The sequence below is a fragment of the Corvus moneduloides genome, chromosome 1 (genome assembly GCF_009650955.1).
Source record: "Corvus moneduloides isolate bCorMon1 chromosome 1, bCorMon1.pri, whole genome shotgun sequence".
NCBI classification, from domain to species: Eukaryota; Metazoa; Chordata; class Aves; order Passeriformes; family Corvidae; genus Corvus; species Corvus moneduloides.
In genome coordinates this window covers 159582878-159608469 of record NC_045476.1, presented here as the reverse complement: position 1 = coordinate 159608469, position 25592 = coordinate 159582878, and the positions used below count along the sequence as shown (strand labels likewise).

The 25592-nt window shown below is 37.7% G+C and overlaps 1 protein-coding gene across 3 annotated transcripts in view; it reads right to left on the bottom strand.

Moving 5' to 3' along the window:
* Positions 1 to 25592, bottom strand: part of KHDRBS3 (KH RNA binding domain containing, signal transduction associated 3) — a 91945-nt gene that overhangs the window by 47092 nt on the left and 19261 nt on the right. For all 3 annotated transcript variants that reach the window (XM_032133999.1, XM_032134008.1, XM_032134014.1), the window contains exons 2-4: positions 18463 to 18581; positions 7200 to 7316; positions 4950 to 5096 (exon numbers count right to left, since the gene is read on the bottom strand). In XM_032133999.1, coding sequence (XP_031989890.1) covers positions 4950 to 5096; positions 7200 to 7316; positions 18463 to 18581 — 383 coding nt within the window. The remainder of the gene's footprint in view (positions 1 to 4949; positions 5097 to 7199; positions 7317 to 18462; positions 18582 to 25592) is intronic.

Genomic DNA, 25592 nt, shown 5'->3' with positions numbered 1-25592 from the left:
ACATGCAATTGCTGAAGTTACTGGTGTTAAAAGAAGCATCATACCAGCATTTTGTCCAAACTGACTTAAATAGGTTCTGAAATTTAACTCCCAACTGCCCACCTGAGATCATCCTCTGTTTATCAGCAGAAACCAAACAGCAAATATGAAAAAGGTCTAGAAGACTGAAATAACTGTTTCAAATGGCATAAATGAAGCTTTTGAGAAACAGATTTCATTATTAAACAGCCAAGACCCAATACATAACCAATCCATCACAGGGAGTAGACTAGAAACAGGAAACTGAACACTATTCTGGCCAGCTATTAGACAGAAACCCGCTTTATATTTATTTGTTGCTGGATCAGAACTGGCTACAAATGCAAAATTCTATGTACTGTGTAGAATAAAACTTCAATCTTTACACAAAATGCCAAGAAACTGTAACACCAACACACAATATCAAAGTTCTGACAGCCTGTATCAGATGCCCTTTATAATTTCTTCACAAAACATCATTTTCAGAACTGGGCCCCTGGAAAAATACCTTTGATCATTTTATACTCAATTCATTTAATTCCTTAGCAAAGATGTGCTTGGTTGCCACTGTGTATGTTGAGTCCTTTTTCTCTTCTCCTTGATGCTTTCTCACTTTCCTGCAGCACATTACCAGACACAGCAGCAGCCTTAGGTCACAGACAAGGGCTCCACTGTGCACAGCACAGAACAGAAAACACGGCCCTTATCACACATGCCAGAGGCAGCCGGAGGATACAGAGTGAAGGGGCAGAACAAGGCAGCCACGATAAGCTGCAGTGTTAAATCTATGAGACTCTGAAATGGATTCCTCAATTAAAAGTACCAGATGGTCAGTGTATGAATACTCACTGCTGGAAACAGCACACTTCAAGTCAAATTAAGCAGACAATAATCTTTTCCTCACCTAGAGGATGGACACAGAAGCCCTTTAGACTGCATCCCTCCTCTGAACAGCTTAGGCAGTGGCAGCACTTGAATTTCAGTCAAATGCTGCTGCTGAATTTCAATTTAACAGATGTACTCTCATTTTATGAATAAATTCCCTGTCCTGACTAACTACAGTCTTATCCAAACATGGAGGGTCCATTTACATCAAGATCCATGCAAGAGATTTTCACCCCACAAGTCCCCATACTTAAATGATCTAACTAAACATTCTTTTAAATTTTATCTATGATTTTCATCCAGCCAGAACAACACATTAGCAGCATCTCTTCTTGGGATCACTCTGACTTAAGACCTTATTTCAATTTATCACTCAAACTATTACCAAAGCTATTTATTTATATAATGTTAGGACAGATCCCTACAAAACCCTTTGCAGCTTTGCAAAACACTCAAGTAGATCTTTATCCTGGCAGTGAGCAATCCATTATTTTCATGTTTCCAGCCACTTTTTTACACCTTACAGCTATTTCCCAGCTTACTTAAGGAAAAGTCTGAGAGTTTCCAAAGGCCACCAAGCTCTTCCAAATGCCATTAAATGCTATTTCATCACCACATCTTACAAACCAAACATGCAGAAGGTAAGACAGGCTACAGGAAAAGGTTGTGAATTCTGCTCACATCATCATATAACTGCTATAGATTGTTCTCTTGAAGACATTTCTATACTTTGCTTTAAAGACAAGGAAAACAAGAAACTCTGGTAAGCAATGGCAAAGGGTAATTAGTGCTGTATCTGTCAGAAGACAAATGACTGCCACTACTCAAAAATTAAGCAAAACAGACTAAGTTCTAATGGCTAAAACTGCCATAACCATAGAATCACAGAGTGGTTTGGGATAGAAAGGACCTTAAAGACCATCTTGTTCCAACTCTTCAGCCATGGGCAGGGACACCTTCCATTAGACCAGGTAGCTCAGGGTCCCATCCAGCCTGGCCTTGAAACCACGGTATAATACAGCAACCAGGGGCAGGTGAGGTTCGAAGTACCTGGCTTTTTGACCTGACACAGGTAATTCTGAGATAATTATTATCAAGCACAACACCCACCAATCTAATACTCAGAGTGCTGACCAGAGAGTATGGCCAGAATAAAGGGGCTGGCTAATTTAAAGGAAGATAAAAGAATATACTTAAAGTCAGAAGCCACAATTCTAACTGCAGAAGGTAAGAGTCAAGGCAATGTAAGCACAGCCAAAAATACCCTCAAGACCAGTTTTTATGCTTTGGTTTGAGTTATGCCAATCGTTTAAATAAAATTACACCACTGCAGCTGCTTGAGGTTAAACATCCTTGCATTCAAGGATTCTTGCCCATGATTTGAAGATCCAATAAGAGAGGCTGAGGTATTTTTGCTACAGTCAACTACCACAAGGATATTTTGTATTCTGCATTCTAGCACCAAATGTGATCTTATGTTCAGCACTGATCTGAAAAATGAACAATAATCATATTCATAAATTGGGTTCAGCATCTAAAACTGTAGGAAGGCATAGTTACCTTACATTGTAAGGAGAATGCAAATTATGATCATAATCATATACTCATAGCAGGAAATCTTTCCTGAAATAAAACAGACCATTTCTTAAGAAAGCCACAACAGACCTTGGAGAAAATAAAAACCAAGTTGCATTTGCAGCAGTGAACCAAACACTAGTTGTAGAGCAGAAAAAGCTGCTCCTTATTCCTTCAGTGGCTGCTGCAAGGGGAGGGCAGGCAAAAGAGATTACGTCATTTAGAGCAATTCTGATAAGATTACATTTGAAAAGCCAAAGGGAAATTAAGACAGTGTTGGCTTGATCCCACAGTTCAAGAAAGATTATGTAGCAGCGGTTCAGCTCAGTATAATAAAGATGCAATGATCAAAAATCAAGATGGAAAAGTGTATAACCACCAGTCAATGGAATTGCTCATTATCAGTCTGTAATTCTACTGGCTTAACACACTAATGACCAGGTTTTGACAAGCTTACTTCATTTATGGCAACATTAGGGAAATCAAGCTCAGTGAAGAAAAACAAGACCTCTGATGGAGGGTGCACAGGGATCAGACATCCTTCCTTCCAGGACATGCCAGAAGCATTTATCAAATTGAACATATTCCCATCTAAAAGAAGGCAGCTGTTTGCTGTCTAGAATACTCAAGAACTTAATTCTCCCTTATCTCTTCACACCATTAAATCATGAATCATGTAAGTACAGTAACCTTCGACATTATGACAGCCCAGAATTCCTACAAATATTCTGTTGAGTATCCCCTGTCTGATCAGTTAGGATGCCTGAACAGCAGTATGCTCATTCACCTCTTTTCATATACATCAAGAAAAAGCCATTTGGAACCTGCACACAAATTTATAATGTGATGCTTGATCTTTGTAACACAAGAACATAACGCCCAGGACATCTCCTTGTTTTTTAACAGCCTTAAGATGCATCTACATTAGGGTTATTTCACATCAGGACATATTCCTAATAAACCTCCTGACGACTGTTGTTTATCATGTTTTGGTTCATGCCATGGTGCATTATTGGGGCACATGAACTCACTCCATTCAAACAAATCCAGGCCAGAAGAAATAGTCAAGGAGTACACAGCTCCAGTCACCTGGGGACTTAGATTCATAAAATATCCTGAGCTGGAGGGGACCCACAGGGATCATTAAGTCTGAATCCTCACCCTGTACAGGACATCCCAAGAATCCCACCACGTGCCCGAGAGTGCTGTTCACTTCTTTAACTCTGTCAGGCTTGGTGCTGTGACCACTTCCCTGGAGAGCCTGCTCCCATGCCCAACCACTCTCTGGGTGATTTCATGGATGTGGATTAGGTTTGGTACCAACTATAATCCCCAAAATACATACAGGAGCACTGACAGGTCATCAGCAACAACTGCTGTACAAGAGACATCCCCAACTGGTCCCCAATACAGCCACGCTGGCTCCACTCAAACATTTACAAGCTGCTGTCATGCAGATACATGCCTCAGGAAAGTTTCCCTAACCAGGCCCCCACACTTCCCAGATCTGATACAAATAAAGACTAACACTTGGGTAGCATTTTTAGCAGTAAAAATAAACAGAAGTCAGTGCACCTTGGGGATGCTTTGCTTTCTATAATCATTCCTTTGATTACCAATAAAGATTGAAGAATGTTCACTCAAGAGCTAAAACAGTTGGGAACTTCACACACAAACATCACCTCAAGTGCCCCAGCTTCCTAAGAGAGTTTAATATTGTAAAGCAGTAAGGTTGGTCCTTACATGACAAGCAAATAAAGCTGTCTCTCTATAGAAGACACTAGAAACCCATTGCCTAGATGTATCCCAAACCTGGAGTATAAACTTGTACTGGAAACCAGATCTCTTTTTATACATCCATATAATGGAAGCTGAAGTATACACCAGAAGACAAGTATAGCTCATGTATCACTAGTATTGTGATGAAAATAAAGATACAAGATAAACCTGTATTGATTCTCAGCGCTCAACACTAAACCAGGATTGGAGGTGAGAGAAATAATACAACTTCAAATGTATTTATTCTTAAACAAAACTAATTTTTCACGTATACCAAGAAAACAGACAAGCCACACATTTTGCAGATTTTTACAACTGTTTGTAGTTGTTGTGATACTTTGCACATGACTAGTTAAGCAAGAATAAGTTTAGCTTTTACTGTAGGTCAGATCATGAGATTTGTGTGGACAGTTACAGACTCACCCAATTACTGCCTGTATCAAAATGCAAAGTATTTGACAACATCATCATTTCTTTCACAAAGTAAATTAAGGAACATGACCTGACCAATACTGTGCGCTGTTCAGAATCACAGAACAGTTTGGGCTGGAAGGGATCTTGAACATCATCTGGTTCCAAACTCCCTACAATGGGCAAGGACACCTTCCACTAAACCAGCTTACTCAGTTTTAGAGATAACATTTCTCACTCAAGACTACCAGAATTCTCATTAAAAAAAAAAAAATACTAACAGGGATGAGGAACTTCTTGATTTCTTCCAATGCATGTCCCATTCTGGCATATGCTTCTGCAGGCGGAGCAAATACTTCAATTAAAACATGCAGGTCATCATTTAGGTGGAAATACTTTGCCTCTCCACTTTTTCTCAACTCTTCTTCCTAGGAGATAAGAAAAAGATTGGTTTTACACATTCTTGTTTTAAACATTGTAGTGCAAGTGTTGAAGTTTCTCCAGAGGAATCTGCAGACACTGTTTACTCATGTTCAGATGTCTGCAACTAAGAAAGTAACATGAAATAAGAGCCAACAGCTTCTGCTCACATACAGAAACTGTAGCACAAGGGGGAATGCTTCCAAGAGTTTTCCCAGGTGCACCAGTTTCATGAAGAAGACACTCTTTCCTTGAAAGTAAAGTCTACAGAAACAGGTTTGATCTAGTATTCCACAAGAGCAAGATTTTTTTACCAATACTATTTCAATCTTGGTATTACTACACCGCTTTGATACTTATTTTCTGTTCTCACTGAAGTTTGTATCCAATGAGTGCATCCTTCACAGAACTGTGCTATTTGGACATAAAGCTAACAGCATTTGAGATGAGGGAAGAGAACGTCAACCAAAAGAGTTCACTAGCTATTTCAGAAGCAAGCTTGTCTTTCATCCTCCTTCACCCAACCCACTTCAATGACTGCAAAACTGAGTTCAGTGTAGTGAAGCAGAGCTCAGTTCTCAAAAACTGACATTCACATGCAAAATATTCACAGACCTAAAGGGCAGCACTTGCTTTTCTCAGGCTGCCCCCCACCCGTGCGTATCTGACAGGTCCAAGGGATGAAACCAGCACTAGAAATAATTTCATTGCTTTACCAGATAACATTTTATCAAATACTTAGCAGTTCTGCTGTCTAAAAAACTAAAGCTCCCCTGCAGCTTCCTGTCCTTGGCAAGCAGCAGGCAAGCACTTCACCATTTAGATTACTAAAATTGTAAGTTGCAATGATAGCTGAAATCTCCTCCCCTGCACACCCCTTAATTATGGGTTGAGGTTTATATGTGACAATCCATTTCTGCTTCTCCTGAGTAACATTCTTATCTACATGATTTGTGTTTAACTACGAGGATGTTTAAAAGAAAAACAAAAAAATAGTCTAGATCACTGTCAGAGCACCCACAGCAAGAATATTAAGAGGTCACTCAGCAGGATAAGACTGTCAGCAAGATCATTATTTTGCAATATAAATAAGAGATCTTAAAAATAAGAATTAACCTAATATAAACATCACAGCTCAAATATTTAGTTTTAATAGGAACTGTTTCTCAGTTAAATACTTTAAGCACAGTTACTCAAAATGTATGAGCCATCACTAGCACTGGAAGCTAGTTGAGTTCCCCATATACTTTGGCTTTTAGTATACACTGGCATAAAGCATTCCCCATCCCTTTTTCCTAAAGAGGAAAAATAATCACTGTGCAGCTAGTTTATGCAGAAAATAGAGTGCTAAGAATCTTGCTTTTTGTGTTTATCAATCAAGTTGGCTGGTAACAGCAACAAACAATAGAAAAGTCACAATTTTCTGTGTAGTACCTGGTAAAAAAGCATTTCAATCAGCACCTTTAACAAAACATACAGAATTTCAATGCAGGTTTTTCTAAGATCATTCCCATAAACAAGCTTTTGAAGTCACTCTATGCTTTTTTTTGCAAAGTTCACTTTCATTATTGTATTTTATTTTACTTCTGTAACATGACTTGGCAATGCTTCCATTACTTTCTCCATTACTTGGAGGGCCAGGAGTTGGACTTCGATGATCCATGTAGGTGCCTTCTAACTTGGGATATTCTGTGATTCTAAGAAAACACTACACACTAAAACTCTTACAACAGCACACAAATGAAAATAAGCTCACTCACTGGCCCACATCTTCCAACCTTGGGCATACATTAAGCATTTCAGGCTTTTTTTTTCATTTCCCATGAAGACCAACACAAAAGCTACAGCTTGTTCTCATTCCAGTATCCCTCTTTGACAGCAATTTGGCTCCCATAAAATCCTCTCTGTCTTCCATTACTTGACATCTGTTGGCTTGGTTTGCCCAGTGCATGTGGATTCTTGGCTTGGTTAGCCAAGGAGATTCATTAACCTAAAACCAGTATTGGATCTCCCACGCTTTTTATTTGCCCCAATTTTTGTTACCAGGTTTACGCCCCTCCTCAGAAATTTAAAGTAAGTAACAAAACTCCACTGACATACTCAGGCCTTACCTTTGTCTTGTCCCTCATAGAACCTTTTCCCAAAATAGACATTTTTGTCAGTGTTTCTTCCTGTAAACGCTTTAGGGAATTACCACGTGGACCCAAAAGTTTTCCCACAAAGTTGAACTGTAAGAAAACAAAAAAACTCCCATTAACCTCATTGGATTTTTAATCATAAACTAATGAGCACAGTGGGATATTTTGCTGGAACAACTTTTAGTCCTAGGTGCAAACAATGATTAGATCATAAATTAAAAAACATTAAGTACAACCAAATAGTACAATTACTAGAATGTCAGTGGCTCCAGCAACACAGAAGTATCTGAACTCAAGGATAACTTGGTGTCCACTACAGGTTACCAGATCAAGAAGAGCCTGCTGACAAAGCCTTCTTGCTCCAGCTACAGGAAGCATTGTGCCCAAGGCTTTTGTCCTGCTGAGGGACTCCAACCACCCCAACATCTGCTGGAAAAGTGGCACGGTGAGCTGCAGGTAACCCTGGAGACTCCTGGAATGCATGTGGGATAACTTCCTGACCCAGGTAATAGACAGACCTGCCAGAGGGGAGCGTTACTCCCACCAACGCCAATGAGCTCACTGGGGACATCAAGATTGAAGGCAGCGATCATGCACTGAATATGGATCAGGTAAGGAGTAAAGTTGGGCTGCTGAACTTTAGCAAAGCAGACTTCCAGCTCTTTGGGGAGCTAGTCAGTAGGATCCCCTGAGAGACTGCCCTCAGGGATAGGCGAGTGGAACAGAGCTGGCAGATCATTAAGGAAGTCTTCCATTGAACACAAGAGCAAGCGATTTCCAGGAGCAAGAGTTCAGGCAAGAGACCAGCATGGCTGAGTAGGGACCAGCGGGTCAAACTAAAGGGCAAGAAACAAATGCATAGACAGAGGAAGACAGGTGACCTGGGAAAGAGTATAGAGATCAAGTCTGGTTGTGTAGAGCTGGGGTGAGGAAGGCCCAAGTGAAGCTGAAACTGGCAAAGGACACAAAGAGTAACAGAAAGGGCTTCTCCAGGTATCCCAAACAGAAAAGGAAGATTAAAGAAGGTGTTATCCCCCACTCCCACCAATAAACCATGATGGGAAACTGGTCACAGCAGATAAGAAGGTTGAGGTACTCAACAACTGAAGTGACACAATCATGTTAAAAAGATAGTTTTAGGTAGAAATAAAATATAGTGATGCTGAACAACAAATGGGCTTAAGCTTTGTGGCCTCAAATTTATGAAACAGTTTGTAAGTTCTTTGCTTGTCCCTCTACTACTGAGTCACTGAAGAGCCAAGATGGGCAGCACTGATCTCCCTGTTCATCTGAAGTAATTTGAAAGGACTTGGCAATGGGGCAGTGGCAGTCCCAAATCTCTTGTTGCTACACTGGAAGTGCTGATGGAAGAAAGGTGCAGCTGCACTCACCCTACTGTGCAGAAAGTCTACAGCTCCAGCTTATTTCTTTCAGCTTTAGACAAAAAGGAAAGCAAGTATTAAAAGTCAACTAAAAATGAAAATGTAAGTTTATTCCCCTTACTAGCTGCAAGTTCAATTCCCAATGTAGACCTGACATAATGCTATTGAGAAAATAGCTTATGCATGGCTACAGTCCACACAACCTATTTAATTTAAGGCCTTGAATGAACCAGTCTTTTCTGAAATTATCAGGCCACATCAAGAAATTCTCAGGCAATTTCTTTAATTTTTTTTTTATTAGAGAGGTCCATTTGTTTTCATATAGGTCCTAAGATACAATTAAGGAAAATATTAATCACAAAGATTGAACAGATAAAGGTAGAAATCTCCCTTGCTGAGAATATTCAGGACCCAGGGCCACTGATGGGGTCCTGTGCAATTTAATTTACAATCATTATTTCAACAGAAGGTTGAACATCTGAAGGCACAGATGTTCTCTAGAGATTCCTTTTAACTCAGACTTCTGATTTTACTGTTTCTGAAGGTATAACTAAAAAAAGCAAACAAATTGATACAATTTGTTACAAATTTGAACTTCCAGAAGTCAATTACTCCTTTTCAAGAGTTTCCTTAAAGGAAGTTCATAGTTAAGCTCAAAGTAAAGCTTTCATGTAGAGAACCACCTCAGTTTCTCAAGCATTACTTAAGATTACTTACATCTGTTTATAATAGCCTTTTATGTTACTAGAAATAAAAACAAGCACTAACTCTTTACTGCAGATGTATTCTTTTAGTTAAAACCAAACAGTTTAATGTTGTGTAAACCTAAAACTTGTCAAACAAAACTTCAATACCTCCAAAAGTTGTCATCTTTTCAAAACCATGAAATCTCTAGTGCCAAAGCCAGACATCGCACCAGCTTACACAAGGACTGCACAGATGACATGTTCTAGACACATTTAATGAACATGAAAATGCATTGTCTGCATCCTGATATCCACTGAACTATTCTTTTCTGTGCACTGAGGCTCCAAATATTCGATTTGACAAGTCTGAAGCATAAGAAATTTGTGTTACAAGTCTGAAATTCTGCTGATTTGAAAGCACAGTACTTCTAGGTGTAGCTTAAAAGCACAAACAAAGGTTAGTAAAAAATGGCTTACAATGTAGTCACAAAGCATTTTTGCTCCCACATAACAAAGCTAAAAGGCTTTGTAACACTTCAGTTGATTATTCCATAAATAAGATCCATTTATGATATTGAAGGAATCCTTTCAGTAGAAAACAGATTATTTACTTTGAACAGGTACTGCATTTTTTTCAAACTATTGGTTTATCTTCCTTTTACATCAAATTGGAAACATCTGATCAAAGGTTTATTTTGAAATATTTCATAGATATAGAAACACTCAAAGTATCAGTCACTAAGTTACTATTATTACTTACATACTGCTTTCAATCAAATAGTAGGACTCAAACCTAAAGGTACAAAATCAGCACACAGTCAAACAAATTTTACTTATAAAACTAGCAAATCTTGTTTATCTGCTGGTGTAACAGAAGCAAGTAAGCCTGGCAGATCCAGGTTAGCCCTTACACAAAATTGCTCACAAGTTGCATAGGTGCTTCCCATGTTCCACATTTAGGGTTTATTTGCCCCAAGAGCACAAGAACAAAGAAAAAATTCAGGTCCATTACTGAACTCAAGCTTATAAACTATCTCTGAATTAGACATATTGGATAGTAACAAAAAGACATCCGAGCAGCTCTGCCCAAGTCAGACCAGTCACAATCACTAGTTTTGGCTCAGAATCAGACATGCCTGACTCCTCTCTTTACTTGCACCTCTCAAGTACAGCACAATCACCTCCAAACTGGTGTAAATACCAAAAACAATCCTCACCTTCACCAGCTTCAGTTTAACACTGTATTAAAGCAGTCACACTGCTTTCCAGTGCAAGCTGGTGAACTTTGCAGTTCTACAGGACAAATGAACTCTAAAGAGCCAACCATAAATGTTACTCTACACTGGATCACTTTTGTCAAATCAGGAATTGTCTCTGCATTAAGACAGATTCTAATGTATTAGGTAAGTATCAGTAAACTATGGACAATGGCATATAAAAGAGATAAAGTCCCCAATTCAAATTTGCTTCTAGGCCAGCTCTGAAGAGTATACAAATACGGCATCTCAAGCAAAATTACAGCAAAACTTCAGGCATCTTTGCAAAAACAGTATCAAGATTCAGATTAACAGACCTGGGAGGAAACAATTTGATAAAATGGGAAAAATTAGCACCTCAGCTACATTTCTAACCAAATAATACTCTGCTATTGATAAATGGTACCCTCTGAACAAAATATCATCAGATAATACATCAGTTTGAGCAAAAGTATGCAAGATTTGAGGGGTGTTCTTATTCCTAAAATCTCTGATCATTGAAAGCACATCCTCCTGGACCTCTGGTTTACTTTGTGGGTAAAGATACTATGCAGTGCAACAGCCCTTCCTCAAATTCCTGGGATATGGGGTTTTCTCTTGACCATGGTGTCTATTAGCTGGCAAGTACTGGTTTACTGTACTGAAAGAGTGTATCTGTTCCCCTTTTACCGATTACCCTAAAGTGTGTAACAAAAATCTCCAATTTAAGATACATCTTAAATAGAAAACATCTTTCACAATAGAAGCAACAAAATAAAATTGATTATAAGGTTTTTGCTTGAAAATTGTTTCCTTTCTTAGATGTTCAAAAATCCTCATTTTAAGAAGCATTTTTTCAGTTATCATACAATGGAGATTATGGGCATCACTGCATAGCACCTATTTCTTCAGAATCACTGAATCAAAACATGACTTGAACAGTTATCTAGAGATTTGTTGTCTTACCAAATCACTGCTTGAAACTATTCCCTGAAAACATTTCCAGAGAAACACAGTTACGAAGAACATTTATAGAACAGGATATTCTCTTCAGAACCATTTGATCTACTATATGAATTATAACAAAAAAAAAAAGAATTAATGCCAGTGATACCGCATTTTTAAAATGTATATATTACAGAAAAGGGGATATAATAGAAAAAGTAATCCTTGTTTATCCCCAACCAAGGCAAGACTGCTAAGAATGGTTCATCCAGCTTAAAATACTTAGTGAAAGTATAAATTCTTGACCAAATGCTTTCCTGTAAAGCTTTAAGCACTCCATTGTTATTAAAGCCATAGAAATCTTTCTTGACATATTAGTTTTCTGCAATGGTTCCTCTGCGACAGGGTCACTAGAAAAAAAAAAAAAAAGTTAATTTAAGATTCAGAGCACTTTCCCTTAGAATGACCTGAAGAAAGGAAAACTTCAAGGTTTTCCCAATCATCTCAGAAAGATAAAGTTTCTATAGAAAGGTAAGTGCTTTAAGCATCTGTGTTACACCACAAACTACTCTCCTTCATGTAACGTGGTAAGAGGTCTTTAAACATTTATTCACAGCAGAAAGCTTGGTCCATTTTACTATAAAGTTGCTCAAAAGTTATCCTTGGTATTACAATTGATGCTTGTTCCTCCACATCACTTCTGGTTACGCAACCACATTTTCTCATTTCTACTCTAAGAAATCCTTAGAGCTTAGTTATTATGAAAAATTGCTTTCTAACTAGTCATGTGATTAAAATACTAATCTCTCCATGACTTTATATAACAACTGCAGATATATTGTATATGAATACAACATTTTAAAACAGATATTGTCTCTTTAAAAGTTGAGCTAAAAGGCTTAAATGGATACCAGTTCCGCAAGTCAGTAACTTTTGAGAAAATATATTTAAAGTATCACTTCAGGGAACAACAGACCATTTCCGCCTCAAATCTGAGATTTACCCAGTATTTAAGTGTAGATCTATGAGCAATTTTTAAAATGGTAACCTGTCAAAACGGAAATAATTGTTCCCCACAGTTTTGCTCCATCTCATGGAAAACCATCACGGTTCCATTTACCATCCGTGGAAGCTATTTTTTTCACCTAATTCAGAACACCCAAGTTCAGCAAACTGTCAAAGCAAAATCAGATTTCTGAGACTAAACTACTTCACAATGCATATTCATTAGATGTATGAGAGGGGGATAACACCTTCCTGCCTCACAGTGCACAACAAAGCTCTAAAACACCTTTCACATGTGATGGCTCCTCATAGCAGAGTCAGGACAGATCCACAGAGTCCCTTCACCAACACAACCACATCAGGACCTTCCTTGTGTGGCCAGCTCATTTTTTCTGCCTTTAAGTCTGTGCAAGTTTGAAGATTATTTTCAAGCATGAAACACAAGAGAAATACAGGTTTAAGGGTGTCTTGGGGTGACACATTTGTCACATGTGTCAAACCGAGACAAAGGGTCACATTTTCACACACAACCCAGAGTCAGTTGAGGTATTCAGCTGATCAAACAGCAAGTCGCCCTAATCTCAGTGTCCTAAGCTGACAAGATCTCATTCTACTACCTGCAGTTTAGACATCCAGCATCCACATGGACTCCCAACTACAGGTAACTTGATTTAGAACTCAATGCTACCTCAAAAAGTTGGCCTTTTTTCCTATAAGGTTGCATAAAAGCCTAACCTCTCTAATCCTTACTTGTAGTGGATGCCCCAGTTACAACAGGATTGCAGACAGCATTACCAAAGCTTATTCAAGCTTCACCTAAATACCTCAGATTAATTTCTGTATCACAGCAATTCAGACCTCTTGGAGAAATCTGCAGAGCTGGACCAAACCGAAAAACTGTAAGACTCTGCACAATCATATATTTGAAAAGATGTGACTGGGCCTGCAATCTGTAGAGGTTTTGTCTTACCCAGTAAAACTAGCTGTCACCATATCAAGACATATTAATTCAGGGGCTTTTTTTTACAGGAGTCTGTAGATAACACAAAGAAATTTATTCAAATGCATAACCAGCCTCAAGGAGAAGCTGAACATAACTCCTGGGACTAACCATCTTGAATTATTTCAAAGCACAGACAAAATTCAGGTTGTCTTGGTTATTCTATCACATTCTATCAAGATCCAGATATAAAAAAAAAAACCAAAACCAAAAATATTTAGACCAACTATCTGTAGCATGAGATTAAACCTGTTAACTAACACTACCAAGGGCTGAGCAAGTCAAAAGTTCCCAGTTAAAGGATATAATTAGAGAGTACCATAGAAGGAACCAAGAGCTCTTAGGTAGGAGGCCAGTTAAATACATCACCAGGAACACTCAACTATTTGTGCACTAAGCGAAAGACCAGAAACTCATAAGGTGTTCCAGGATGAGCAAAGAAGACCAAAAAAAGTGCAATACATACTTTTGAACGTGAGGTCTACCAGATTCTCTTCCAACAGAAACCCAGCTGCTCTGCACTTTAGTTGAAGAGCTTCTGCACTTAACCTGTAACCTTCCGGGGCTGTCAGAGGTAATTGCACAGGACCCAGCTATGGGCTCATGAGAATGTATCTGACAGGAAATGTGAGCAAGCATTACCATGCCAGGCTGGTCTGATCAGAGCCTGGACTGCCTGACCTGTGTTGAGGCTATTATGACTTATTCAAGGAGTCAGAGTTACAGAAAAGTTTTAAAGAAGGAGAAGGCAATATAATACACATTTCAGGCTTAGCAAGCTGTCTGAATGGGGCACGGCACTGATGGGCTGTTTCAGTTCATGGACATCTTTTTTAAGAAAAAATTAAGATAGGATTAATGAAATATCAATATACCTGAATAGCAGAGGCATCTTTCCTTCCCAGAGTCACCCCTGGCAAGTATAAACAAAGAAATAGTTTCTGCTGACAAAATCACTTATATCTGTGGTTAGTTTCATTTACAGATATTTAACCCTGTTAGAGATAAACAATTTTAATAACTTGGGTGGTTTTTTGATCCAGTTTAAAATCATGATTGTTTATTTAGGGGACTACGGTGTCGATGGAATTGAAGCAAACTTATTTTTTCTCACTATATCCTGATTACCGAAGTTAGCTAGATTAAACCGAAACTGGTAATGCAATGCTCGTTTGACAGATTTATAAATTACTGTAATGATTTTACCAGCTTCAAACAGCAGATTCTCAGGTCAATAACCCCATAAAGACTGCATCTCATGAAAAAATGGAGGTATCTCTGTCCAGGATTTTGCACAACAGGTAATAGCATTAGTGTGGACTGCAGGCAAACAGGCCTGCTTGATAGGAGAACTCTAAATTCAATATTAACACGCAGAAGATCTTTTTGCACAGATTTAATCCATATTTAAGTCTTAAATTTCATTCTTCTGAAGCATTTGTCACCAACACTGATCAGCAGGAAAGAAAATTCAAAAATGAGAAACAACTCTTTTAACCACTTTTCTGAGGAATTCTCCCTTGGTATTTTCTACCAACATATCTGCTGCAATACTAACACCTACCACAGGTAAAACGGTCGAGGAAACTGCACACATGCACAGAGAACAGCAGTGCAGAGGCACAAAGCATTTATGTGAAACACCATTTCAGGTTTTTATGAGGATCACAATATTTTTTTGTAAGTTCCGCAGAAGAGAATCACAGAAAGTACAGGATGGCAGAGACCTTGAAGATCATCCAGTTCCAACACCCCTGCCATGGGCAGGGACACCTTCCACTAGATCACGTTGCCCAAAGCCCCATCCAGCCTGGTCTTGAACGCTTCCAGGGATGGAGCACCCACAGCTTCCCTGGGCAATCTGCCAAATGCCTCACTACTCTTACAGTAAAGAATTTCTTCCTACTATCTAATCTAAATCTCTCCTCTTTCAATTTAAGCCATCCCCACTTGTCCAATCACTCCATGCCCTTTTAAGAAGCCTCTTTCCAGCTCTCTTGTAAACCCCCTTTAGGTACTGGAAGGTCTCCCTGGAGCCTTCTTTTCTCCAGCTCTCTCATCCCATCTTCCTAGCAGAGGTGCTCCAGCTCCAGTCATCCTCATGGCCTCCACTAACTCATTCCAACAGGTCCATGTCCTTATGTTGGGGACCCCAGAGCTGGATGTAGCACTGCAGGTAGGATCTCACCAGAGCACAGGGGAAGAATCCCCTCCCTCACCTGCTGCCCACGGGGCTTTGGATGCAACCCAGGACACATTTGGTTTCTGGGCTGTGAGAGCACATTTAGGGGTCATGTTGAGCTTCTTGTCAACCAACGCCCCAAGCTGTCCTCCTCAGGGCTGCTCTTGATCCATTCTCTGACCAGCCTGTATTCGTGCTTGCCCCAACCCACAGGGATCACCTTGCATGTGGCCCTGCTGAACTTCATGAGGATTGCACAGCCCCACCTCTTTAGTCTCTCAAGGCCCCTCTGGATGCCATCCCGTCCCTCCAGCCTGTGTCAACTGCACGGCAGAGCTGGGGGTCAGTGAACTTGCTGAGGGTGCCCTCAATGCCACTGTCCATGTCACCTACAAAGATCTCAAACATTGCTGGTCCCAGTACCAGCCCCCAAGGAATAGCACTTGTCACTGGTTACCACTTGGACATTGAGCTGTTGACCACAACTCTGACTGCTACCATCCAGACAATTCCTTATCCACCACGTGGTCCATCCATCAAGTCCATGTCTCTCCAGTTGAGAGACAGGAGTGGAACATGGGACAGTGTCAAATGCTTTGCACAAGTCCAGGTAGATAACGTCAGCTGCTTTTCCCTTATCTACCAACCCTGTAACCCTGTCAAAGGACTACACCAGTTTTTTCAGGCACAACCTGCCCTTAGTGAAGCCATCTTGGCTGTCACCAATCAGACAATACAGATAAATATTCAACACATACATTCTACATACAGCTCAGAGGAACCAAGATGACTGGAACAACCCCACATCTATCCCAAAAATCTTGACAAAGCATCTCTAACTTCTGAGCCCTTCTCTGAACACGTGAAATATAAATACGATTAGCACTTCAAAAATTATGATGCAAAAAGACTTTGTTCTCCTACACACAGGCACTTAAAACTTGTGTCACTTACTGCAGACTACAGTATGCCAGAATAAGGTTCTTAGTTTGCCATGTTCAAGCTGTGTCACTTCATAAAAAGTACCATAATTTACTAGATCTCAGAAATCAAACCAAGAGCCTGGTTCTAGTAACCAAGTGAGAGCAAATTGCAGTAACTGCTTGTGGTTTAGAGCAGGTGCTTTTCAGAGAATATCAAGAGTACCTATTATAATTCTGAATTGATACTCACCTCCCAGACTACTCCTATTAGTGAGAAATTTTAATTCATTTTGACTGTACAGAATCTTTAATGAGCAACCTTTAACAAATATCCATCTATATGTAATAAAATGGAAATTTTTAAGGGAAGTTGAGCCCCCAAATACTGGGGTAAAAATATTCTTAAATATTAAGTATCTAGGATTTTATTCACTCTGGCAGAAGAGAGATTTATGTGAATAGAGATACCAGTATTTTGCTTTCTGTGGAGCAGTCCTAGTGGAAATGCAGGAACTCACAGGACATGTCTGTTTTAATTTGCACCCCGGGATCTAAGTTCAGGCTTCTTTCCATATCACACACCAGACTTTATTCCAGTTCAGTGTCTCTATGGGTCAGAAGTACTGATCAAACAGCAGAGCATCTCTAGCCATTCAAAAGATGGCAAGGGCTTTTCCCTACTAGCTATCCTAAATAATTTCAGTGTTTAGTCCTATAAAGAAAGTAGACACTAGATAAAGAAGCAGAAGTGTCTTTCAGAGGGCAGTGTTTCCTTTTTTAATAGCCATTTTGCCTTTCTTGCCCCTGAGCCCAAGTATCTACATCTCAACATTTAGAAGAAAAACATCCTGTTTACAAACACTGACCGTGGAGTAAGCAGCCCCTATATTTTACCAATCTTTGTGTCTGTAGGCTTGTATATAGCTCTACTTAGTCATAAAGATAACTTAAGTCAGAGTTCCGAAGAGGTGCCCACATGATGCGCAGCCTTGCATTCACTCAAGAAGTATTTCATGAAACTTGGAACAGCAGCAAAGACATCCCTGCAAGTCACCCAGCACAGGCTTGTGAGAAAAACACTGATACTGAGCAGAAAAAAAAAAAATTATAAAAGGTTTTCCTAAACAGAAGGAGGAAAAAATGGTGAATTTTTTCCTCCATGAATAGAAAGTCTTGAAATTTCTAATAGGAAGAAAAAGCCATTTCAAACAAATTAAAAAAATGCTAATTTTATTGTCATAACATTAACCTTAAAATTTTAAGCAGTACCAAAATAATAAAGTTCCACAGCCTACTGAATGTTGCATAAATGCTTCCAGGCAGCAATATTTTAGTGCAGGATAATACTCGGCAGTAAAGAAGTGTTAAGAATTCATGGTGGGCAAAGATATTAATGAAACAGTCTCTACCCCTCCAGAACAGACTGCATAATTTAGCAGTCAAGCTATAATTCATTCAAGAATAACAATGGCTGAAACTTAGGAGGATGAGAAGAAAATTTACACAATTAGTTCCTTAATGGTGCATTTTAAGCTGCACTTCTAGCTACAGTAAGAAAGCTTCAAAGCCTGGCATCAGATTCAACTTCAACATTTGTTTTTCCTTTTGATATTCTGAAGAGGAGGATCCTGCTATCCCAAAAATATGGTTCAATTATTTGCTCTCAACATACTATTTTGTGTGACCAGCACCACTTTCCTGCACATTTATTCCAACAAGAATAATTTCTACCTTAGAGCTCCTACAGAACAGATTGCAGAACAGCAACAGTAGTGACTGGTAATAGTTTTAAATGTTACATAAAAAAAACCAGTTAAGATACTAGTGAAATATCTTTTAGAAGAACTTACATTTATCAAATATGAAAATTTGTCTTACCTTAGGGAATTGTTTTACTGGAATCAGAACTTTTTGTCCCAACTTCATATTCTTATTGATGACTACATCAATATACTTTTCTTCTTCCTTTCCTTCCCCTTTTTGGAATTTTTCAATTTCTGTTAAAGAAAAAAGTTATTTTATCAGTTTAATACAACAATCTAAAATAAATGTATATAAATAAATTTCAGAGCTAATACTGTATGGCATACATATGTCATGTTGTGTAATTAACACATGTAACTGGTTATACAAGGCCAATAGGGTAAAGCATGTTTTGCCGTTTTATATTCATGTTTATATCAGCACCTTGAATAAGCATTGCAAACACTGTACTCACTTAACACTTACATTTTTTATATGGCTTAAGAAGTGAACATTATTCCTAGATACCTTTGAGCATGTTCAAATTAAAGAACACACAGCATAGTTTAATACTCACTTCTATAAATAAAGTATGCAGTTTTAACGGTGGCTTTCTACACTGCACTTAGGAACAAATGTCAAGTTAATCTTTCAGAATTTCAGAATGTAATTGAGGCACACAGATTATACCCAAAAAAGTGAGATTAGGGTTATACCAACAATGACATTATTAGGAATGGGATTTAGAAGTTCAAAACCTGGCTTGCGTGACTCTATTCATTCCAGAGATACACACAAACTGACTCTTGATTATAAATTTCTCCAAATATTGACTCTCCAGTGTGCTAATGAAAAACTACAGATTTCATTTCATTAGAGAGGATTCATGAGAAACATACTGGGAGACAAAGTGAAGCACTGCTTGAGGTATTTGCTGGATGGGGTCCATCATGATGGGGGCTGCAGTGTTAAACATGGTGGCACACACCAAAATCCAATCCATTTCAAAAGTGCCACAGAAGTTCTTTTGTGGGAATCTAGCACTTGTCCTCCACAAGCATCCCCATGTATCTTGTTAATTCTTCACAACACTCTTCCACTCTACTCGACCAGTAGAAGTTAAGGACATTTATCGAGACCTCCCAGTTTCTTTAATGGGAATGTGATCTTATGCCAACAGCAGACAGAGATAAAAACTTGAATGAAAAGAAACCAACCAAAAATATAGGAGAAACCACCCTTTAGTACACTTTCAAAGACAATCTAGTTTGAAATAAGGTCCAATAAAAACAGAATTAAACCAATACATTTCTAACTACAGAAAAAAATCCACGCATTGTTAGTAGATTTGTTCAATGAATACCCGTCCATTTCCATTTTCCACTACAGAAATGAAGATGCCAAATTCTTTTTTAATAACTGAAACCTGTCCTCCATGCAAGTTTTAACTTCACTAACACAAAACAGGAAGTAAACACAATCTACCCAAGTTACTGAACAGTGGCTGAAAACTAAGAAAGTCAAACAAGACTATCAGTTTGAAACCTCAGACTCTAGGAAGGCTTCTTGAAGGAAAAGTCTTCCCCAGCTGCACTTCCAAAACTTCTTGTCAAGTCTCTAGGAAGTTTTTGATTCCTATTGATTGTAGCAATGCAAACATTCTGGAAGATCCCTATCAAAGAAACCTTGCTCCAGAATGTCCTTTGTTTCAGCATGCTCGGTAAAAAAAAGCCTCCAGCACCATTATCTCACCAGCTAACAGCTAATGAAGAATATTTTAATAGTCAAAATCCAGTAAAAATGGAAATTTGGAAATGCCACATTATAGACGAGGAAATTATGGGCAATTAAACAGATGTAAAGTTACATCAGTTTGATTTGGAACTTATTTCCCGGTGAAATTAAGACTAAAATTTTATAGGGTGTGATGTTCCTACTCAGAAATCGACTGGTATCTTTTAGAAGTCAAAGTTTCCAAGTATCACATTCAGATGTAAAAGCATGGTACTATCACAGCATTCAAATACAGATATACATCTAACACCCCTCGCTCCTCATACAACAAGGAGTGACAAAGCTCTGTGATTTCTCTTGAAAAACAAGATTAGATTCTTAGAAGTTTTTATGTTTTAAAAGTAAGAACACAACACTAATTTTTAAGGCTGCGGTTGGTATTACACTATTAGTACAAACACTCAAAGCTTAAAACTGACCAGAAATCTGCTCCTCTTTAGCAATATTTTACACCACAAAATGCTGATTATTAAAATTGTAATAAAAATACATCCATTTTTTATGACTGAAGCAAATGCAGTCACAAAAAAAACTGGTATGATTTGATTTAATATTGATTTTAAATGTTAGGACTAAAATTTGTTCAAAGTCAGAAAAGTACAGTTATATATACAGTTATATAATATTAAAATTCAATTAATGCACTGTGCTGCATTTTTTGTGACAGAGCGATGCACCAAGAGCCCCAGGTAGTTAAATTGATACTGGCCTAATACAAGACTTTTAGGAGTCCTCAGTCATTGTAATTACTGTTACAGTAAATGACTTTTTCCTGAAGAATCTAAACTTGCAAAATAAAAGTACTTTCAATGTTAAAGCCCACCAAGTTTTTATAAACTGGTAAAGCTAAAAATTTGTTTTCTCTTGTTGAGTCATATGCTGTTATTCCCAAATGCACAGCATGGCACACGCTGCAATCCCCTTGCCCACCTGAAAACGAGAACCACAAGTTTATGAATCAACAGTGGTTTAAGGAACTTCCTAGAAATTGCCAAGAAATATTACACCTGGAAATGAGTTCTTTCAGGAACATTCAGACACTTCAGACGCAGTTAAAATGTACTTGAAGAGTTAGGCACAGAGTTCCACCTCAGTAACATTCTTCAGCTGAGCCAGCTGCATAAATCCCTTAAGAGATCAATACATTGCTAATAGTATTTCCTAAATACTTTAGCTTAGAAAAGTTATTTGAATTAGCTATTTGAAGGGCTTGGTTGCAACCATGTGATTAATGCTAAATATGTTCATAATTTGGGACTACTCTGAGCTAATAAAAAACAAAAAAAGACCATTCTCTTCTTTCTCTAGTAGATATTGAACTTCAAGTTGCTAAAGTAATTGTTAAAAGGAACACATTAATTACTCAGAAAATCAGTTTTCCTACCCCAAATATCTACATACTTTATTGACCATTTTAAGCAAACACCCTTTATTCTTTTACTTGCATTGTTTAAACAACTTTCTTTTGCTTGAAGAAACTACTGAAACCTGTTAAGAGGCTGCAAATCAGCTCTCAGCAAAATGGATCACCATTTTCCCCATTTGTTTTAAAGACAAATGACTTTACTAACAAACAGCCATAGCTCACTGCCACAGCAGTACAGTAAGATTAAATTTTTTTTCCTGTTATGGTCTAAAGTTAATCAAACTGATTCAAGACTTTCTGCCTGTTCCTTGCTATTGTAAAAGACTTTAGTTTTGAATGAACAAAGTCGAGTCCACTGATCACATTTTATCTCAGATTTTGCTTTTTTTATTTCTTTGCACTTGAAATTGAAGATTAATAGGAAATACAGCTAAGCATTAGAATTTTATCCATATCTGCACAGCTCTTGCAATATCATTCACATACATCAAGCTTTAGACAATTAGGGAAAAATCATGCCCGATCACACAGGAAATCCAATCAGATTTTCAAGGTCGAATGGATAGGAAGATTTGCCTTTTCTTAATCCTTAGATTACATTCTGCACTGCTTAGCTATATGAAGCAATGCCATTTCCTAGATCACTAACAGTAAATAAACATGTGATTAAAGCTTCCCATAATGCTAGAGATAAAAATCTCATGTTCTCAGACCAAGGATGCAGCTAATGCAACAGGAATTTAAACTGCATGCAGTAATAACTGCATGGATTTTTTTCTTTACATTTAATCATAGCAGACATCTAAGCAACGATTAGTCCTCAGTTAATTCTCCAAATAATAGTGGTAGATACATCAGATAATGACTAAGTAGAATTGTTTCACATTATTCTTCAGTGAGAATTAATCTTCCTGGGGAGAAACTACAATCCAGGATTCCAGCTGCCTCTGCTAAGCCAATATAAATACTTGTGTTAAATGCTGAGCAAAGTGATGCCCTATTTGTCTGCAGTAATTCAATATAATAAATATAAGATCAAATGTCAAACTCAAAGTAAACAGAAATTACTGCATTTGTCCTTTAAGCAGTATTTCCTTTACACAAGAACAGGAAAAACAGAAACCAGGTCAATTTACCTTTAAATCCTTAAGAAACTTTCACTGTATTTCCTTAGATTCAGATGTCTTACCAAACACCCCATTATACCCAAATAATTTCATACTAATTTTTTCCTACTTTGGATGGAAGAACAAGTGAAAAATGCAAGGCCCATTCTAGGATATCCAAATGATCATGGCTTCCAAGAACAGGGCATTGATAGAACTGCACTGCAATTGCACTAGAAGTAGTTTCCACATTAATTTTGAAAGTGAAAATATTCTAAGAATCACATTATCCTTTAAAAAACACTCCTAAATCAAGTAGTTTTGAAAATTACTAACATTATACAATAAAAGCAATAGATTTTGCTTTATTTGGGCAATTTTATTGAATTTCTAAGTAAACACCAAAATTTAGACTGACTCAGTCAAGCATGTCATACAACATATACTGAAGCATAGCCCAATAGCAATAGTATTTATCAGTGAATTCTCAAGACTTCACAGTTGACTTAGAAAAATCACACCCTCCTCAATTCAGAAAGCTCTTACATCGAACTGAAGCCTAAGTATCTTTACATACTTCCCCAGTCCTTTTAGTTCTTGAAAAATCCCTGCTATTGACCATTTCTGGAGACAGAACACTGAGCTGGATGGCCATCTCCTCTGACAGCATGATTCCTTTTGGCTTCACATCAGAAAAAATCAAAGTGATGGTAGTACATAAAACAGACCTTGATTTATTAGTTTGCATTTTATCAAGACCCTGTTTAAGGAACACATTCAAGCTTTGTTAAGCAACAAGCTCCCAGTGGAAAAAGGGGACTCCAAGTCAGCTGTAGCAGAATTTCAGAAAAAAAAGTAGTTTTTCCTTAACGGACAAAAAACTGACAATATCAGCATTCCATACTGTTTATTTTAAAATTTTCACTGTGGCAAAACCCATAATTTATCTCAGAAGACACATTTTAAGAATACCTAATCTTAAAAAAAAAAAAAAATTACAACTTTCCCAATTCTTAAAAAAAAAAATTACAGTTTTCCCAATGGAGCCAAGTCATAGGAAGTCTGCTGTGCTGGATGCTGACTTAATGCCCAGAGTCCTTCCATGAGTTGTGTAAATCCAGAGTACATTAACACAGGATGGTGAACCCAATTACAAGTCTAGTTTTGATTAAACTGATGAGAGCTTAATCTCATTATTGTTGTAGTAAAATGGTGTTGATTCTGCTTCAGATTATACAATTTTTACCCTGGATTCCTTTATTCCCTGTCCTACTAGGGAATGATTAAAAGTTCTTTGAATCAGCACCTCTCCAACCAATATTTCTCATCTTTTGAGCTGAAAACAGTACTGCACAGCATGAACTCGAACTAGAATCACCACACTAAGGTTTTAATACATTTCAAAAGGCTTGCTGAAATAAACCCCACAGATTTCCGCACAACAGCCTCTGAGAGATCTACTACTCACTCCCTGTTCTCTTGATCAGCATGAAGCTGGACAACCCTCCCAATTTTTGCACTAAACAGAAGAGGCAACCTTAGCCTCCTACTTTTGAGTATCTTAAAACATGTCTAGCATAGTCTAGTTTGCTTCAAAGCAATTTCTCTGTGTAGACATTCACAAAAAAATGCAGAATTTCCCAATTTCCACTGTATGTAGCATCCCAATCTCCCAGAAACACACACAATTAAGTTCAGCAACTAAACATTTTCTGATATGAGTAAATGCTTAGACAAATATCCCCTTTTCGACCCTCCAAGATATTTCCAAAGTAAATACTAATTAGTGTATCTTTATTAGAAAAAAAAGGTAAATTAGAGAACTAAAGTAATCAAGCAAACAAAAACAGCGTCAAAATATTTAAAATAAGGAAACTAAATATATGTGGAATGGCAACATTTAGACTCATCATGAATGGGTCTAAAACACAAATAAAAAATGCAACAGAATTTTCAATTTTTAATGCTGCTGTTCTATTACTGCACCCAACTCCATTCCTTTAAGAACCTCAGAAAACTTCACCTACCCTCCTTAGCCAACATTTTAATCCTTTAAAAAGTCTTTTTAAAAATCACAAGTTTTGCATCCATAATACGTCCTAATTCTGAGCTGGCATAGAAAGTAAAGCATTAAGAGAGTGAATTGTGCATAAAAAACCACAGTAATTTGTTTCAACTAATGTGCATTATTACAATAGTTGAATTCCGAATAACTGTCTTTCACATGCCACCTTAATTTTGTAAAAGCAACTGACAATGAATCTCATTTCAATTTACAATAAAATAAGCAGTTCATGCTAGAATGATGTCTACAACATTCAGAATCCTCAAATTAATAATAATATCCCTGTTGAAGGACTCAAACCAATCTGTATTTAAATTGCATTCACAGGCATTATTAGTTCTATTTTACAGTCTAAGTACTACTATCTGCACTGACATGAAAACACATTTCAGTCACCAATATGACAAATATTTTGAATGGGCTTTTTTATCTAAGCAATTAAAAACTGATTGAACACCCATTACCTTCACATCAAAAATGACTCCACTAAAATTTGTTTAGACTGATTAATACTAGCAGTAATGCAGGAAGTACCACAGTAGGAACTCTCAAAATCACGTATAAGGTATTAATAGATGTTTAGTCAGTCTTGCTCTGGAAGAAAACAAGATGTAGACATAGACTTAGACATAGTCCCATATACCCAACCTACTTCACTGAAAATTATTTATCTCATTGTGAAGATAACTTATAACAAAATGCTAAAATCAGCTGAATGATGTACCTATTGCTTACAGCTTTCTTTAGGCATGAATATTTTTAAATTAGCAAGGTCAGGCATCCACTAACCACAAGAAGTCAACTCATTTGTTCTGTTACTTAAGAATAAAATCCAGTATACAGAGCATCTTACACTACTAGGAGCATAGGACTCAGGCAAAATGAAGTTAATATTCTCTATCAAGAGTCCTTTACAAGCAGCTGTTCCACCTTT